This window comes from Rhinoderma darwinii, chromosome 5, assembly GCF_050947455.1.
Source record: "Rhinoderma darwinii isolate aRhiDar2 chromosome 5, aRhiDar2.hap1, whole genome shotgun sequence".
Lineage (NCBI taxonomy): Eukaryota > Metazoa > Chordata > Amphibia > Anura > Rhinodermatidae > Rhinoderma > Rhinoderma darwinii.
The window spans coordinates 27,752,784-27,770,646 of NC_134691.1; the positions used below are offsets into that span (position 1 = coordinate 27,752,784).

Below are 17,863 nucleotides of genomic sequence, written 5' to 3' on the forward strand. Positions count from 1 at the left end.
TACAGCTAGCGTGCCGAAGGTTGCGGACCCCCGTTCTAGTACTATGTACATTAAAAACAAAGTGTTATATTCCATATTGTACCTGCAAAACGTAGCCAGACCCAAGTAGCCCAGATGGCAGAAAAGCAAAATGGCAGAACCGAGCCAAATCTTCGTCCTCCTTGAACATCCATCCTAGAGACGTACAGCTGCATAACAGAACCAGGTATAAGCACCCAAGGAATGGATAGATGTGCCTGGACTGTATTGTCTAGTGAGCTCTGAATAGCAGCAAGGGCAGCCAATCCATTGCAGATATAGAATAGGGGGTCTGAAGGACGCGAGCTGAGATTCTCCTTGATGTCCAAATCTTCTCCTTGTCTCATGAGGCATTTTCTGCCCCACAAAAAGATATCTTGAAACTTGGCCTTGGATATCACCATGTTTCCAATGGGTATTAATACTTTTTCTGCAATGGAGTTAACAAGACTGGCGAAAGTGGTGTAAAGAGAGACTGCTGTAAATATCCCGCAAGTCACTCCAAAAAATATGTATCCAGCCGTGCTTGGGATCTGTTGAATTGTAGATACTGTCACGACAGCAAATGCTGTGCTATGTATCACTTCTAGAAGGTCCTTATTTAACGACAAAAAGCAAAACAGACATGAAATGGCCAAAAAGAACCAGTCACCAACCATCGACTCTCTGCTCTTGGTAATATTCTCAGATGTGAGAACTACCGAAATTGTAAACTCTTCCCAAGACTTAACCAACCAGAAAGTCCCGTGGAAAGCAAATTTAGTAGCGTAGTAAACGTCATCCCGGAGATAACAGTAATAACTGGAGCATAATTGGGAAAGGACGTTGATGCTGATCCAAATACAACCCACATAGAAGTTTTTAATGTATCCAAAGCAGTAGAAGGCCATGATAAAAGGTGAGATGGTGTCACACAGGTAGCCAAGTGCCATGGGCTCGGCATACTTGGTATTTTTCTTTTTTTCCTCTCCAGCAGTTTTGGAAGAGTTACGATTGGCAGAACCGAGCAGCAGAACATTGAAAAGAGAATTTCCGAATCCTGGAAGAACATATCTCTGGCTGATGCCTTTCAGAAGTAGGGCTCCTGCTCCATAAAGTCCACACAGCACTATTATTAACTCCAAAACGCCAGATACCACTAAGGCCCAGCGACCAAATAGCCCTACTGCTTCAAATATTAATGTTAGGGTTAAAGCCCCAAACACAAATGGCATGATATAGTTGACCGTTGCTGAGCAGAATGCTAGGATGAAGGCAATTAAAATGTAGGCGACCAGTCCAGCCACTGCCCCTTCATTGACTGGAATCTGAGTGAGAGTGTCTATGGACGAACTGTTTTGGAGATTTGACTCTGATCCCACGATGATTCGGGTGGCACCGTAGCTGCTCCACAAGGCTGAGAAGGCAAGGAAGGCAGTGCCGCTTAGATGGTCATACTTTCGAAAAGACAGGAATCCAGCAATGAGTTGACTGACGCCTCCTATTAGAATGAGGTGAACACCTGTAATATTCAAATCAGAAAAATGTTAGATTTTATGCTGTTCTTGTTGTAAAAAAAAAACAACCCAAAGACGAGCGGCAGTGTAAACAGAGTCCTATGATATCATGGCTCATTGTCCCAAATAACAAATAAAGTTCTGCTGTATTGGCCCTTTCACATAAGTATATACATGTACGTAAGGCCCTTTCACATAAGTATATACATGGCAACCAGATTGACAACATTGTTAACACTGCATTAAGAGAAATGGAAAACGACACATTACGGGCATACATCCTAACAGTCCAGATTTTTCGCAGGACTATCCTGCAAACCGTATTGCAATAAGGAGTGGAGTTTATATTAAATTGCATGAAAACAAGGTGTGAGGCCCCATGCACGCGACCGTATTTTTCATCCGTCCGTAAATACTGTCCGTAAATATGGATCTGTAGTCATTTATAGTCATCCGTAATGCATCCGTATTTACGGATCCACTAAAAAACAGGGAGGAATCTAGGGTAATCCCCTGGCATTGCATAATAACGCTTTTGTAATTACGGACGGCTACAGATTTACTTCCGTAGCCATCCGTAATAACGGAAGCGCCCATAGACATCTATGGAGAGTCCGTGCAGTAATTACGATAAAAAAAAAAAGGACATGTTCTACCATTTCTATGGCATGGACACCCATCTATAAAAATATGGAAAGGTGTCTGTAGCCGTAGAAATGAATGGGTCCGTAATTATGGATGAAAAATATGGTCGTGTGCATGGTGCTTTTCTGGGTATTTGGGGGCATTCCTGGGCAGAAAATGGGTAGGTTTAAAATGTTAAATTGAAATACTGGTAAATATGAATAGGTAGAAGGTTTATATCTCCTGTCCTGTGCGGTGGTACTGTGTATTGACTAAGCTTCAGAGACAATGTGTTCACAGAGCTATAACGTCATGTGGCCACTTCATCCGATCACTACAGGCCGCAGATGTTTAGTCCATAGTGTTGGACAACGATTGGATGCTATGGCCGTGTAATGTTATGTCTCTGTGGGCGCACTGTCACTGAAGCCTAGTGAATACAAAGGCCTGACGAGGACTGGCAGCACTGCAGGATCAGTAGTATCTCATAAAGTATAGTATTTTAGAAAGTTTTTTTTTTTATTATTCCTTTCAGTTTCTGGCATTTTAGTTTCTGGCATTTAGTACATGATTACAGTACGGGACAGTTGTCCCGTAGCGAGGCAGGGACTCCTAGCATCGTACATAACTATGATTCTAGGAGCCCGGCTCCCTGCAGTGTGTTCGGTCCGGGACTTGCGGCCGAAATACGTCTGTCAATTACGGACCGAACATGCTCGTGTGAATCCAGCCTTACAGTCGATGTCTGTCCGTGTCAGCTTCAGGTTTGCATCAATAACTATTTTATGTAAATGAACCTCCTTGCTTAACTATCTTTTTTGTAAACAATATCCGCAGCTACAAACGTAAAGTATAATAGATGCAAAAGGCGAGACCATGACTCATAGTACATACAATGGAAAGAGTCTAATTACTAAGTAATTATTTAAAGACTAACTAAACGTTCAACAAACTTCTCACATGTCATAGTGACATTTCAGAAGTTTTGAATGATGGGGGTCCGAGCACTGAGACCCCCACAATCACTAAAACGAAGCAGCAGATGTGCTTGTGTGAGCGCTAAGCCGCTTAGTTACTGTTCGGCTTTTTCTGGAAAGCGATGTAGAGGTGTACGGGCTCAATAGAAAGTCTATGAGCCCATACACCGCTACATCGGATTTCCGGAAAAACGGAAACTAAGCAGGTCAGCGCTTCTACCGCTTCGTTTTAGCCATTGGTGAGGGACTCAGTGCTCAGACCCCCACCGATCATAACTTCTGACATGTCATTATGACACGTCAGAAGTTTGTTAAATGTTTAGTTACCCTTTAAGTAAAGAAGAGAGTGCTACTATGTCTACAGGGTGGGATTCTTACCTGCAAGAATGTTTTCCACTCCTCCAGGACTAACAGAGGTGTTAAATAGGGTAAAATTTTGCATACAAACAAGAAATGCACTAACAGCATTCGCAAGGAGCCCCAGCACTGCCGGCTCACTGTAAAACACCGCGGGGAACCCCTCCATGACAATGTCCTTTACAAGAAATGCTTATGGAAAAATATTCCTTGTAGTCCAAGCTTCCAGTCCTTTCAGTAAGAAATATCAAATGGAGAGTCCTAAAGAAAAAGAGATATATTAATTATTTCTCTAAACCATCATAAATTGTCATTATTTCCTGTGCATGTGTAAAGACCAAAGCTGGTCGAGCACGCGCCCTCCTGCTCCATTCAAAGTCTAGTGCAGTGATAGAAACTGCTGGGCACAGCGCTCAGCAGTTTCGGTAAGTGCCCAAGTCTTTAAATGGAGAAGGAGGGCACATGCTCGACCACATCTCCATTTAACCCCTCCTTTCTGTGGTCTGGGGAGGGACACGGGACCCCTGTTCTGGTGATTGGTCCCAACGGTCGGACCCTCACCGATCTAGAAGTTATCACCTCTCCAGTGGATGGGATATAAATTTGTTATAACCGGAATACCCCTGTAAAGGAGTTTACCCTTCTTATGCAAAGATTTATCATCGTATAATTAAGAGATTTGCGACTTTGTGATATACATTATTGTGTTACATATTTAGAGTGTTAAGAGCTAAGTCTATGAAATTCAACCTTGTATAATTACAAAACCCAGTTGATCCAGAGAAAGGCAAAAATCTCCCAGCCTAGACCAATTTGCCATAGATTTGCCATAGATTAGAGAAATTTCTTCATGATCCCCTACTGGTAATTGGAAAGATCCCTGGATCAATATTCTACATTACTTCCAGTAACCCTGTATGTTGTGTTTCTCAAGGATAATGTATCACAATTCCTCAAGATCTCTGATTGCTGTCAGCAAACATTGGGGCATTTATCAGATATTCTACGTCAGTTTTCTGGCGTGGAAAAGTCATAAATCCTGCAAAAGTCACAATTTACACAGCTCATAACACTTCACCAAAATGTAGATGGGGTCACCCATGGCCGAATGAAACGCCAAACTTAATAAATTCTCCCCAGTGTTTCCATTCAGAGGCTGAAAGATTGGTACAGACTTGATGTTTCTCAAAGATGAGGCTTTGCTACAACTAGGCAATCCTCTGTATATAGCAGAATTATTAAAGGGTAGCTAAATGTTTGACAAACCCCTGACATGTCATTAGTGGGGGTCCGAGCACTGAGAACCCCACCAATCACTCAAACTAAGTGGCAGAAATGATTGTATGAGCGCTCAGCCGCTTCGTGTTTTTTCGGCTTTTTCCAGAAATCAATGTATCGGAGTACAGGCTCAATAGAAAGTCTATGAGCCCGTACTCCGATTCGTCAGCTTTCCGGAAAAAGCCAAACAGAACCTAAGTGGATGAGCATGAGCGCTTCTGCCGCTTCGTTTGGGCGATTGGTGGGGGTCTTAGTGCTCGGACTCCCACCAATCAAAACTTCTGACATGTCACTATGACATGTCAGAAGTTTGTCAAACGTTTAGTTACACTTTAATCCATAGTTAAAAGACTTCGATAACATAACTACATATAATTTGTGTCCCATGTCATAGGACCTGAAAGGACGTGTGACCAACAGAAAAGTTATGAATTATACGACGTCTGAGTAGTCTAGTTAGTTCAGCATGGATAATTCACTCCGGTCATTCTTATAGGTCATATTTACTTCCAGATCAATCTGTTACTTTGTGACTTTCAGTAGATGTGATTTGATGAAATAAACATGCCAGTAAAGCTAGATAGTTAAACACTATGTTTATACCACAAGACAATGTGGTGTCCTATAGTCAATTACTACTGCTCTGCACTGCTCTTATTTGAGACTCATAATTATTTTTTTAATGTACTTTCTGTCCTGACTTTATCAAGATTATAATTGTATATGTGAAGCTGCAGAAAAAGGGTAAAGTGCCATCATTCACCTTCTACTCTGTGTGACACTCATTTTCATAGTTAGAAGGTCTATTAGATTAGATTACTAGATAGGACCGTAATAGACTACTAATGTAGCTATTTTTTTATTTGAGATTTTTGGGCTACAATTAAGTTAATACAAGGGTTAACTGGAGAAAAAAAGTATAACATTACCAACTACATGTCTATCTATCTATCTATCTATCTCATATCTATCTATCTATCTGACAAAAAAAATGGCGACAGCACTCTGTGAACACCAATGTCACCTAAACCGCTAAATATAAATAAATATGCATTACTGCTAAATCTACCTACAAATAGGGAGGTTCTTAGTGCACATTTTGATCAAATTGTGTGAGCCCACCTGCTATGACAAGTCGACCTCTGTAAGGTGGGAACCTACGCTGCACTTGCACCCAGAACTGGGACTAAGCCTACATATATATCTGGGGATGGTAGGAACCAGCATTAAACTCATTAAAATCACCCAGGGTAGAATGGGAGGAGCGCAAGAACAACAAGTGGAGGCAGTCACTGACCCCACATATATGAATCACATCAACACCACAAAAGTTTGAACAGCAAATTCCAGCAAAATGAAACAAAACGTGTATACAAGTGCAAGAACGCCTGTGACTGCAAATATATACAGCACAGAAGAAAATGGTGACAGCACACTGCGAACACTAATGTCACCTAAGCCACTAAATATAAATAAATATGCCTATCTATCTATCTATCTATCTATTTATATATATATTATATCTATCAAAATAACAGCGATATTAAAAATCTCAGAAGAAAATCTTACACAAATCATTGATAAACATCTACGTTGAGTAACTTTCCAGTTTGGCCTCCATGATCATGTCATTTTGGAGATATTTTATAATATAACATGTCAATCATACGATCACATCTCACACTTCATATTCAATGATCTTATTAGCTATGCTGGTAGATTCAACAATCCAATGAACAATCCCACTTTTACTGCACTTTACCCCTATTGTTCTGTTTTCACAGCGTGTCAAAGAGTAAAGACAGGAGCATACACTCAGAAAAGACTGAGACCCTCACCTACCTTCCAGGCTGCGGCTGTCTTGTGCTCTGCTTCAACCTCCAGAGCTCGCTGCAGGACTTTGCCTGTGAGTGACAAGTTTTATACCAATAAGGGCGGAGAGCTTTAGAATTTCCAAAGTCATTTTTGTTTCCTGCTGGATAGAATACAGGAGGTATCACCAGAAAATAATGTAACTTCCTCATTCTTTGTCCCTATTATAATCTCTGACAAAACCATTATCACAAATCAGCTAATTCAGAGGTGTTCTACGCAAGAGGCTCTGACGTCATTCCTGTGCTATTTATACCAGGTCTTTCCCAGGACATGAATAATCCAGTTTTTACAGACTGATAATTAGGTTTAGGACAGCCCCAGAAACTGTGTGTTAATACACCCAAAATTTACAACTATAAACCCCCATATACACTAGTGAGACATTTGTATGGTATAATCAGTTACATTTGGAGATCATACATTTTCATTTACTAATATATATATATATATATATATATATATATATATATATATATATATATATATATATATATATATATATTTTTTTTTTTTTTTTTTTTTTAATTTTTAATTTTTTTTTTTATTTTCCAAATTATTAATGACATGTAAAAAAAAATAGAAAACAACAATGGATAAAAAGTAGTTGGGAAATTAATTTTTAGCCATCATTATCTGTTTCCATTAACCCCTTCCCGTCACAGCCATTTTTCGGATTTTCACTTTTGTTTTTTCCTCCCCACCTTCCAAAAGCCGTAACTTTTTTATTTTTCCATCAAGATTGCCGTACTAGGGCTTGTTTTTAGCAGCACGAGTTTTAGATGTTCACAGCACCATTTATTGTACCATATAATGTAGTGGGAAACTGAAAAAAATATATTTATGGGGTGGAATAGGAAAAAAACAGGGATTCCTCAATATTTTGGGTGGTTTTGTTTTTACGGCGTTTACCATGCAGTAAAATTGGCATGTTAACTGTATTCTGCGGGTCAATACGATTACAGCGATACCAAATTTATATAGTTTTTTTTATGTTTTACTACTGTTACAAAGAAAAAACTGATTGTTAAAAATAACATAAGCGTTTTGTCGCCATATTGTGAGAGCCATAATGTTTTTATTTTTCCATCGATTTAGTGGTATGAGGGCTTATTTTTCACGGGGCAAGCTGTAGTTTCTACCGGTACCATTTTGGGATACATGAGACTTTTTGATCAGATGAAGTGACCACAAAACCGCAATTCTGACAGTTTTAATTTTTTACGGTGTTCACCGTGCAGACTAAATAGTGATATATTTTAATAGTTCAAACATTTACGGATGCCTCGATACTAGTTATGTTCATTTTTTTTTTTTAAATTTACATTGTACTTGAGGGAAAATAGGAAAAGTTTTTTTTTAACTTTTTCGTTTTTTTATCTATTAAAAAAACTTTATTTTACTGTTTTCCACATTTTTTTTACTTGTCCCCTTAGGGGACTTGTATAAAGTCTTTTTATTGAAGCAGTTGAGAAAATAATCGCATACATATACATTCATAATTCAGGAGACCTTGGTAAACTTTGGAAAAGCAGGTCAGTGGTTTCTTCCTCAGCTTCAGCTAAGATGGTGCCGGCTCCCCACGCTGTATCTGAGGATGACTCAGAACGGAGTTAAAGGAACAGTGTCACCAAAAAAAAATTTTTTAATATCAGTTTGATGTTAGTGTTTTATTAAAAACGTTTGTATTAATTTGTGTGTTTGTGTGTTACTTTTTTTTATTTTTACACTTTTTCTTCCCTATGGGGGCTGCCATTTTTTTTTCCATTTCTGTATGTGTCGATTAACGACACATACAGACATGGAATACGGCAGCTCCAGTCCATAGGAGTCAATGAACGGGACCCGTCCCATTGACTTTGCACTATGGCTCTGTCCTGCGCAGACGCAGGTCAGAGTCAGACAGAGCAGAGGAGCTGTTTGCAGGGAGAGAGCAGGAGCCATCTTGAAGACCAGCTGCACTGCAGGTAAGATGTGTGTCTCTGCATGTCCCACTCTCTACCTCACAGACCCCCGCTCTTGTGACCCCCGACGGGCCCCCCCACCCGACGCCCCCCCTCCCCCGACGGCCCCCCCCCCCGAAACGGCCCCCCCCCCGACGGCCTCCCAAAAAACGGCCCCCCCCCCCCCCCGACGGCCCCCCTCCCTCCCTCCCTTGTGTGAAGGACACACGATGAAACTGTACTGGGAAAGCCCTGAACGGTAAATCTCTCTAGTTGTGCTGAGACTGTTTGGGGATGTGACTAATGAACCTCTCAGTCTCAGCACAATTAGAGAGATTTACCGTTCAGGGGTCTGGGAAAGCTGGGTGACCACCATTACCCCTCCTACTGGAGTGTGATATTCATTAGATTGACTGCCTGATTAGAACGATTAAAATTGAATTTTATTAATATATTATAAAATATGGCTCATATAGCCCAATAGTGACATATATTCAGGCTCAGACAAGGTAGTCAGGGATAGGAGGTGGTGAGACTCTCCTCTTATAGTATACAGCCCTGACAGCAACTTGCTGAGAGAAAATAATTCCAGCCCACCGGGCTCACAACAAGTGGTCAGAGAGAAGAGTTAGTCCTGTTAACGGACTAATCTTGGACAATTCTCCGAACCACCGCTGCATTAATTAGGACAACCCTACGCGTTTCAATGTCACTGGTAGGTGTGACACATCATCAGGGATTGTTAAAGTTGATGCCGGTTAAGCACAATTTCGTGCTAACATTTATTTCTCCCGGCTCGTGCACGACTCTAATACAAATGGCCGCACACGAGCCGGCGAGACTGGGAGCATATGAAGGGCTAGAGCCCTCCCCCTGCACTGACGAGGCTGTCAGCCCACCACCAATCAGACAAAGACACGTCCCAGCAGTGACGTATCCGGACTGTGGCGAGCCCCCAAACAGCCCAGCCAATCAGGCTGAAGTGTGACGATAAAGCGTCCTTCGTAACCCTGGAGACCTGAAGCGGATAAACACAGATTACGGGACAGACATGTAGTAGGTAAAGATGCTAAAGATTTGTAATATCATGATGATCCACAGACCATCCTCAAAACTCCTATCGGAAAAACCTCATAATGATACACACTCCGATCAAGGATGGAATTCTTGCCCTTTTTGATCATCATAACTCATAAAGAGTGTACTACTGTCGGAACGTAGTAGGTACAGTTTAGGGTCGTTCATTAAACTAGACACAGTTTAGGCTGTACACAGACGCCCCAAATTTAGTTAAACGTAATATCACATATTCAATGAATCAGTTAGAGAAAAAACCGCATATGAGTCCTCTAACAGTGTGAACAGGGGTCAGCAGTAGTTTAATGTGAAAACACACAGATGATACTGTTAGGGGAGGTCAGGTGCATAGTTGTGCCACACATACCACCACCCACATGGGGGGAAAAAGTAAACAAAAGAAATAGATTTCTTTGATGTTATGCTCACAGAAAGCATGCATATGAGATCTTTTCATTTAAACCGGCGGGACTCATAGTTTGCATACGAAAGATCCACTGCGCTTCTTTTTGTAAGATCTTCTTATCATGATCACCACCTCTCGCCAAAGGTTTAACGTGTTCAATCCCTTGAAATTTCAATGTCAAGGAGTCCCCATTATGGCATTCCCATACATGCCGCGACACCGGAGTATCATCCTTTCTCCTTATATCCCCAATGTGGTCCCTAATCCTCCTTCTAAATTCTCTCTTCGTTTTGCCTATATACTGTAATTGGCAGCCACATGTGATCAGATAAACTACACCTTTGGTCTTACAGTTAATATAGGACCTATTGTCAAACACCCTGCCAGTCTTGGTGCTTTTGAAATTTTTACTGCACAAAATCGAGTCGCATGCCTTACATGAGCCACATCTGTAACTCCCATTGAACCCCCTGTCCAACCAGGTGTTTGGTTTGTTTTGTGTGCTCATGTGGCTATGCACAAGATGATCTTTTATATTGCGCCCTCTTTTGTATGTTATAAAGGGAGAGTCCCCTACCAGATTGCCAACATCAGGGTCAGCTTGCAAAATTCCCCAATATCTCTGCAGGATTTCTCTAACCTCCTTACTAGCAGAGTCGTAAGTACCAATGATCCGTATAGTGTCATCATCCTTCAAACGTGATTTGGGGTTAAGAAGATCATTTCGGTTGCATCCAAGTGCATTTTGATAGGCCTGTTTGAGAACATGTTTCGGATATCCTCTCCGTCTAAACCTGTCCTCCAGTTCCCTCGCTGACATTTTATAGTCTGATATAGTGGAACAGTTGCGTCTCGCCCTCAGGAACTGGCCCTTGGGTATTCCACGTTTAAGGTTAACTGGATGGCAGTTTTCCCATCTGAGGAGACTATTAGTGGCAGTCTTTTTACGGAACATGTTGGTTTGGATGTTCCCAGATGGTGTTTTCGAGATCAAAATATCAAGAAACGTGATCTTGTTGTCATTGATCTCACAAGTAAAAAATAAGCCCAGATTGTTTACATTAAGAGTCGCCACAAATTCCTCAAATTGTGCCTTGGTACCTTTCCAGAGGATCAGGATATCGTCTATAAATCTCAGCCATAGCACGATGCACGATGTCCATTTTTCCATTCCATCATTAAAGACAGTTTCATGCTCCCACCAGCCCAAGTACAAATTGGCATATGTGGGAGCACAGGGGCTTCCCATAGCCACACCCCTGAGTTGATGGTACGTTTTCTGGTCAAAGATAAAAGAATTATGCTCTAGAATAAACCTAAGCAATATTACAACAAACTCGTTGTGAGTCTGAAACTGTGTGCCCTTACTCTTCAGAAAGTATTCGACAGCTACACACCCCTGATCATGAGGAATGGAGCTATACAGGGCTTCCACATCAAGTGATGCCAATAGGACATCCTGATCGCAGCGTATGCCTTCAAGCTTACGCAAGACATCCATAGTGTCCCTTACATATGAAGGAAGGGACACCACAAAAGGTCTAAGAATCTGGTCGATGTAGATGCTTGCATTTTGAGACAGGCTGTCGATTCCTGACACAATTGGCCTACCCTTCAGTGGCTTAGTCCCTTTGTGTATTTTTGGGAGACAATAGAAGGTGGCCGTCTGTGGAAAATCGGGCAGCATAAACGCCATTTCCTTCTCACTAATTAGGCTGAGGCATTTGGCTGAGCTCAGGATACATTTCAATTGATTTCTGAAACTCATGGAAGGATCGGATTCCAACACTTTATAACATTGATGGTCATTTAATATCTGGTAGCACATCATGCTATATCTCGTGCGGTCCATTACCACAACATTACCACCCTTATCAGAGGGCTTTATTATGATAGTGTCATCACCCTTAAGTGATCGTAAAGCGACCATTTCATCTTGTGTTGTATTGAAACCAGAAGGCCTAGAACGATCGAGTAATCTAAGTTGGTCCTCCACTACTTTAACGAAAACATCGATCGGGGTGTTGTCATTCAGGGGAGCAAATTTCGTCGAGGGTACCCTAAGTGTGGTAAAGGGACCCTTACCCTCTTCCCTGTGACTTTCTTCCCATAGACCCTCCAACAGCCTGAGGTTTGGTAAATCCTCTTCCATAATCCCCAATTCAGTACATTGACGTTGGTCATGTGTCTTGAAGAACTTCTTCCATTTGAGTTTGGTCTTACAGTTAATATAGGACCTATTGTCAAACACCCTGCCAGTCTTGGTGCTTTTGAAATTTTTACTGCACAAAATCGAGTCGCATGCCTTACATGAGCCACATCTGTAACTCCCATTGAACCCCCTGTCCAACCAGGTGTTTGGTTTGTTTTGTGTGCTCATGTGGCTATGCACAAGATGATCTTTTATATTGCGCCCTCTTTTGTATGTTATAAAGGGAGAGTCCCCTACCAGATTGCCAACATCAGGGTCAGCTTGTCTGAGCCTGAATATATGTCACTATTGGGCTATATGAGCCATATTTTATAATATATTAATAAAATTCAATTTTAATCGTTCTAATCAGGCAGTCAATCTATCTATTCAGTGAACGACATTTACATTACCATTAAGTGGATTCATTATACTAATACACTCCATTCTAGTGGAGATGGCAGGATTTTTGACAGGGGACATTGACATGGATAAATGGGTGCATGATGCTAAAGAGGTATTTTCGGAGAATGAAATTGTGTCGTCCACCCAGAGTTTTAGTATTACGGCTTCCTTTCGCCAACTCACAAAAGCCTATAAAGATCATCTTAGATCATGGTGGGAGGTTCAAACGTTGGAAACATATATTAAAAATCAGATCGTCCCAAGAGGTTTGAGGATCTCATTGACTCCTGCAGCGAGAATTAGATCACCTGATTTTCTCAAAAAATGGGAAAAGGAGTCAATTGAATCTTCGTTGAGATTCATGGGAATATTGCTGGAGGAGGAAAAAAACTGCTTAGTCAGGAGCACACAGGAATTGAAAGATGGTATTAATCTGGTACACAAATTTGCGAGTAATCAAGAGTATGAGAGGAAAGAGACTGTTTTACAACAGACAGTGGAAAAGTTTATCAGTAACATTAAGGAAAGAAAACATTTTCAGTTCGTGCGCGATACTCTCGATTTTAAAGAGGGGAGAATATTTGACTATAGTATAAGAACTGGTGCGTCCCATGAAGTGGACACAGATGTGTCCTCCTCCGAGCAAGAATTTTCTGACTCAGAGCATTTCAAAAACCACCCCAGACGACAACGGGGAGGGATGGAGTCAGGCAGATATGTTAACCGCGGTAACCAAAGAGGTAGGGGCAGAGGAAAAGTAGCCAATCGGGGTGGTTTTTTATCCAAGAGCCACCCTATCTCAGAGTACCTCTTGAGGGACAGAAGGGAGGTTTAAGATCAGGACCTCCAGTATCTAGGGATGAATCCCAGGTGATTAATTTGTCCTCCCGAACGTTATCTGCGGAGGAACTGGGCATCCTTAGTAAGGGACTATCATTCGTCCCTACCAATAGGTTTGATTTGTTTCAATGGGTTAAGGATCTTAACCTGTTTGCACGTAAACTCAAATGGAAGAAGTTCTTCAAGACACATGACCAACGTCAATGTACTGAATTGGGGATTATGGAAGAGGATTTACCAAACCTCAGGCTGTTGGAGGGTCTATGGGAAGAAAGTCACAGGGAAGAGGGTAAGGGTCCCTTTACCACACTTAGGGTACCCTCGACGAAATTTGCTCCCCTGAATGACAACACCCCGATCGATGTTTTCGTTAAAGTAGTGGAGGACCAACTTAGATTACTCGATCGTTCTAGGCCTTCTGGTTTCAATACAACACAAGATGAAATGGTCGCTTTACGATCACTTGAGGGTGATGACACTATCATAATAAAGCCCTCTGATAAGGGTGGTAATGTTGTGGTAATGGACCGCACGAGATATAGCATGATGTGCTACCAGATATTAAATGACCATCAATGTTATAAAGTGTTGGAATCCGATCCTTCCATGAGTTTCAGAAATCAATTGAAATGTATCCTGAGCTCAGCCAAATGCCTCAGCCTAATTAGTGAGAAGGAAATGGCGTTTATGCTGCCCGATTTTCCACAGACGGCCACCTTCTATTGTCTCCCAAAAATACACAAAGGGACTAAGCCACTGAAGGGTAGGCCAATTGTGTCAGGAATCGACAGCCTGTCTCAAAATGCAAGCATCTACATCGACCAGATTCTTAGACCTTTTGTGGTGTCCCTTCCTTCATATGTAAGGGACACTATGGATGTCTTGCGTAAGCTTGAAGGCATACGCTGCGATCAGGATGTCCTATTGGCATCACTTGATGTGGAAGCCCTGTATAGCTCCATTCCTCATGATCAGGGGTGTGTAGCTGTCGAATACTTTCTGAAGAGTAAGGGCACACAGTTTCAGACTCACAACGAGTTTGTTGTAATATTGCTTAGGTTTATTCTAGAGCATAATTCTTTTATCTTTGACCAGAAAACGTACCATCAACTCAGGGGTGTGGCTATGGGAAGCCCCTGTGCTCCCACATATGCCAATTTGTACTTGGGCTGGTGGGAGCATGAAACTGTCTTTAATGATGGAATGGAAAAATGGACATCGTGCATCGTGCTATGGCTGAGATTTATAGACGATATCCTGATCCTCTGGAAAGGTACCAAGGCACAATTTGAGGAATTTGTGGCGACTCTTAATGTAAACAATCTGGGCTTATTTTTTACTTGTGAGATCAATGACAACAAGATCACGTTTCTTGATATTTTGATCTCGAAAACACCATCTGGGAACATCCAAACCAACATGTTCCGTAAAAAGACTGCCACTAATAGTCTCCTCAGATGGGAAAGCTGCCATCCAGTTAACCTTAAACGTGGAATACCCAAGGGCCAGTTCCTGAGGGCGAGACGCAACTGTTCCACTATATCAGACTATAAAATGTCAGCGAGGGAACTGGAGGACAGGTTTAGACGGAGAGGATATCCGAAACATGTTCTCAAACAGGCCTATCAAAATGCACTTGGATGCAACCGAAATGATCTTCTTAACCCCAAATCACGTTTGAAGGATGATGACACTATACGGATCATTGGTACTTACGACTCTGCTAGTAAGGAGGTTAGAGAAATCCTGCAGAGATATTGGGGAATTTTGCAAGCTGACCCTGATGTTGGCAATCTGGTAGGGGACTCTCCCTTTATAACATACAAAAGAGGGCGCAATATAAAAGATCATCTTGTGCATAGCCACATGAGCACACAAAACAAACCAAACACCTGGTTGGACAGGGGGTTCAATGGGAGTTACAGATGTGGCTCATGTAAGGCATGCGACTCGATTTTGTGCAGTAAAAATTTCAAAAGCACCAAGACTGGCAGGGTGTTTGACAATAGGTCCTATATTAACTGTAAGACCAAAGGTGTAGTTTATCTGATCACATGTGGCTGCCAATTACAGTATATAGGCAAAACGAAGAGAGAATTTAGAAGGAGGATTAGGGACCACATTGGGGATATAAGGAGAAAGGATGATACTCCGGTGTCGCGGCATGTATGGGAATGCCATAATGGGGACTCCTTGACATTGAAATTTCAAGGGATTGAACACGTTAAACCTTTGGCGAGAGGTGGTGATCATGATAAGAAGATCTTACAAAAAGAAGCGCAGTGGATCTTTCGTATGCAAACTATGAGTCCCGCCGGTTTAAATGAAAAGATCTCATATGCATGCTTTCTGTGAGCATAACATCAAAGAAATCTATTTCTTTTGTTTACTTTTTCCCCCCATGTGGGTGGTGGTATGTGTGGCACAACTATGCACCTGACCTCCCCTAACAGTATCATCTGTGTGTTTTCACATTAAACTACTGCTGACCCCTGTTCACACTGTTAGAGGACTCATATGCGGTTTTTTTCTCTAACTGATTCATTGAATATGTGATATTACGTTTAACTAAATTTGGGGCGTCTGTGTACAGCCTAAACTGTGTCTAGTTTAATGAACGACCCTAAACTGTACCTACTACGTTCCGACAGTAGTACACTCTTTATGAGTTATGATGATCAAAAAGGGCAAGAATTCCATCCTTGATCGGAGTGTGTATCATTATGAGGTTTTTCCGATAGGAGTTTTGAGGATGGTCTGTGGATCATCATGATATTACAAATCTTTAGCATCTTTACCTACTACATGTCTGTCCCGTAATCTGTGTTTATCCGCTTCAGGTCTCCAGGGTTACGAAGGACGCTTTATCGTCACACTTCAGCCTGATTGGCTGGGCTGTTTGGGGGCTCGCCACAGTCCGGATACGTCACTGCTGGGACGTGTCTTTGTCTGATTGGTGGTGGGCTGACAGCCTCGTCAGTGCAGGGGGAGGGCTCTAGCCCTTCATATGCTCCCAGTCTCGCTGGCTCGTGTGCGGCCATTTGTATTAGAGTCGTGCACGAGCCGGGAGAAATAAATGTTAGCACGAAATTGTGCTTAACCGGCATCAACTTTAACAATCCCTGATGATGTGTCACACCTACCAGTGACATTGAAACGCGTAGGGTTGTCCTAATTAATGCAGCGGTGGTTCGGAGAATTGTCCAAGATTAGTCCGTTAACAGGACTAACTCTTCTCTCTGACCACTTGTTGTGAGCCCGGTGGGCTGGAATTATTTTCTCTCAGCAAGTTGCTGTCAGGGCTGTATACTATAAGAGGAGAGTCTCACCACCTCCTATCCCTGACTACCTTGTCTGAGCCTGAATATATGTCACTATTGGGCTATATGAGCCATATTTTATAATATATTAATAAAATTCAATTTTAATCGTTCTAATCAGGCAGTCAATCTATCTATTCAGTGAACGACATTTACATTACCATTAAGTGGATTCATTATACTAATACACTCCATTCTAGTGGAGATGGCAGGATTTTTGACAGGGGACATTGACATGGATAAATGGGTGCATGATGCTAAAGAGGTATTTTCGGAGAATGAAATTGTGTCGTCCACCCAGAGTTTTAGTATTACGGCTTCCTTTCGCCAACTCACAAAAGCCTATAAAGATCATCTTAGATCATGGTGGGAGGTTCAAACGTTGGAAACATATATTAAAAATCAGATCGTCCCAAGAGGTTTGAGGATCTCATTGACTCCTGCAGCGAGAATTAGATCACCTGATTTTCTCAAAAAATGGGAAAAGGAGTCAATTGAATCTTCGTTGAGATTCATGGGAATATTGCTGGAGGAGGAAAAAAACTGCTTAGTCAGGAGCACACAGGAATTGAAAGATGGTATTAATCTGGTACACAAATTTGCGAGTAATCAAGAGTATGAGAGGAAAGAGACTGTTTTACAACAGACAGTGGAAAAGTTTATCAGTAACATTAAGGAAAGAAAACATTTTCAGTTCGTGCGCGATACTCTCGATTTTAAAGAGGGGAGAATATTTGACTATAGTATAAGAACTGGTGCGTCCCATGAAGTGGACACAGATGTGTCCTCCTCCGAGCAAGAATTTTCTGACTCAGAGCATTTCAAAAACCACCCCAGACGACAACGGGGAGGGATGGAGTCAGGCAGATATGTTAACCGCGGTAACCAAAGAGGTAGGGGCAGAGGAAAAGTAGCCAATCGGGGTGGTTTTTTATCCAAGAGCCACCCTATCTCAGAGTACCTCTTGAGGGACAGAAGGGAGGTTTAAGATCAGGACCTCCAGTATCTAGGGATGAATCCCAGGTGATTAATTTGTCCTCCCGAACGTTATCTGCGGAG

At 41.8% G+C, this 17,863-nt stretch overlaps 1 protein-coding gene across 1 annotated transcript; it reads right to left on the reverse strand.

Moving 5' to 3' along the window:
- Positions 1-50: 50 nt before the first annotated feature.
- LOC142652437 (uncharacterized) lies at positions 51-12,200 on the reverse strand. The gene is made up of 4 exons (XM_075828079.1): positions 11,379-12,200; positions 10,626-11,075; positions 3,494-3,650; positions 51-1,519 (listed from the first exon to the last, which is right to left on the reverse strand). The coding sequence occupies exons 1-4, from the start codon at positions 12,198-12,200 to the stop codon at positions 51-53; spliced, it is 2,898 nt and encodes a 965-aa protein (XP_075684194.1).
- Between the last annotated feature and the right edge of the window lie 5,663 nt (positions 12,201-17,863).

Bases quoted from the DNA above. Each gene is read 5' to 3' on its own strand.
- LOC142652437 (XM_075828079.1), bottom strand. From the start codon at position 12,200: ATGGAAGAGGATTTACCAAACCTCAGGCTGTTGGAGGGTCTATGGGAA. The intron at 11,076-11,378 runs GTAATATTGCTT...TTTACTTGTGAG, and splicing joins AGACTCACAACGAGTTTGTT to ATCAATGACAACAAGATCAC. The intron at 3,651-10,625 runs GTAGGGGACTCT...TTTCTTGTAAAG, and splicing joins ACCCTGATGTTGGCAATCTG to GACATTGTCATGGAGGGGTT.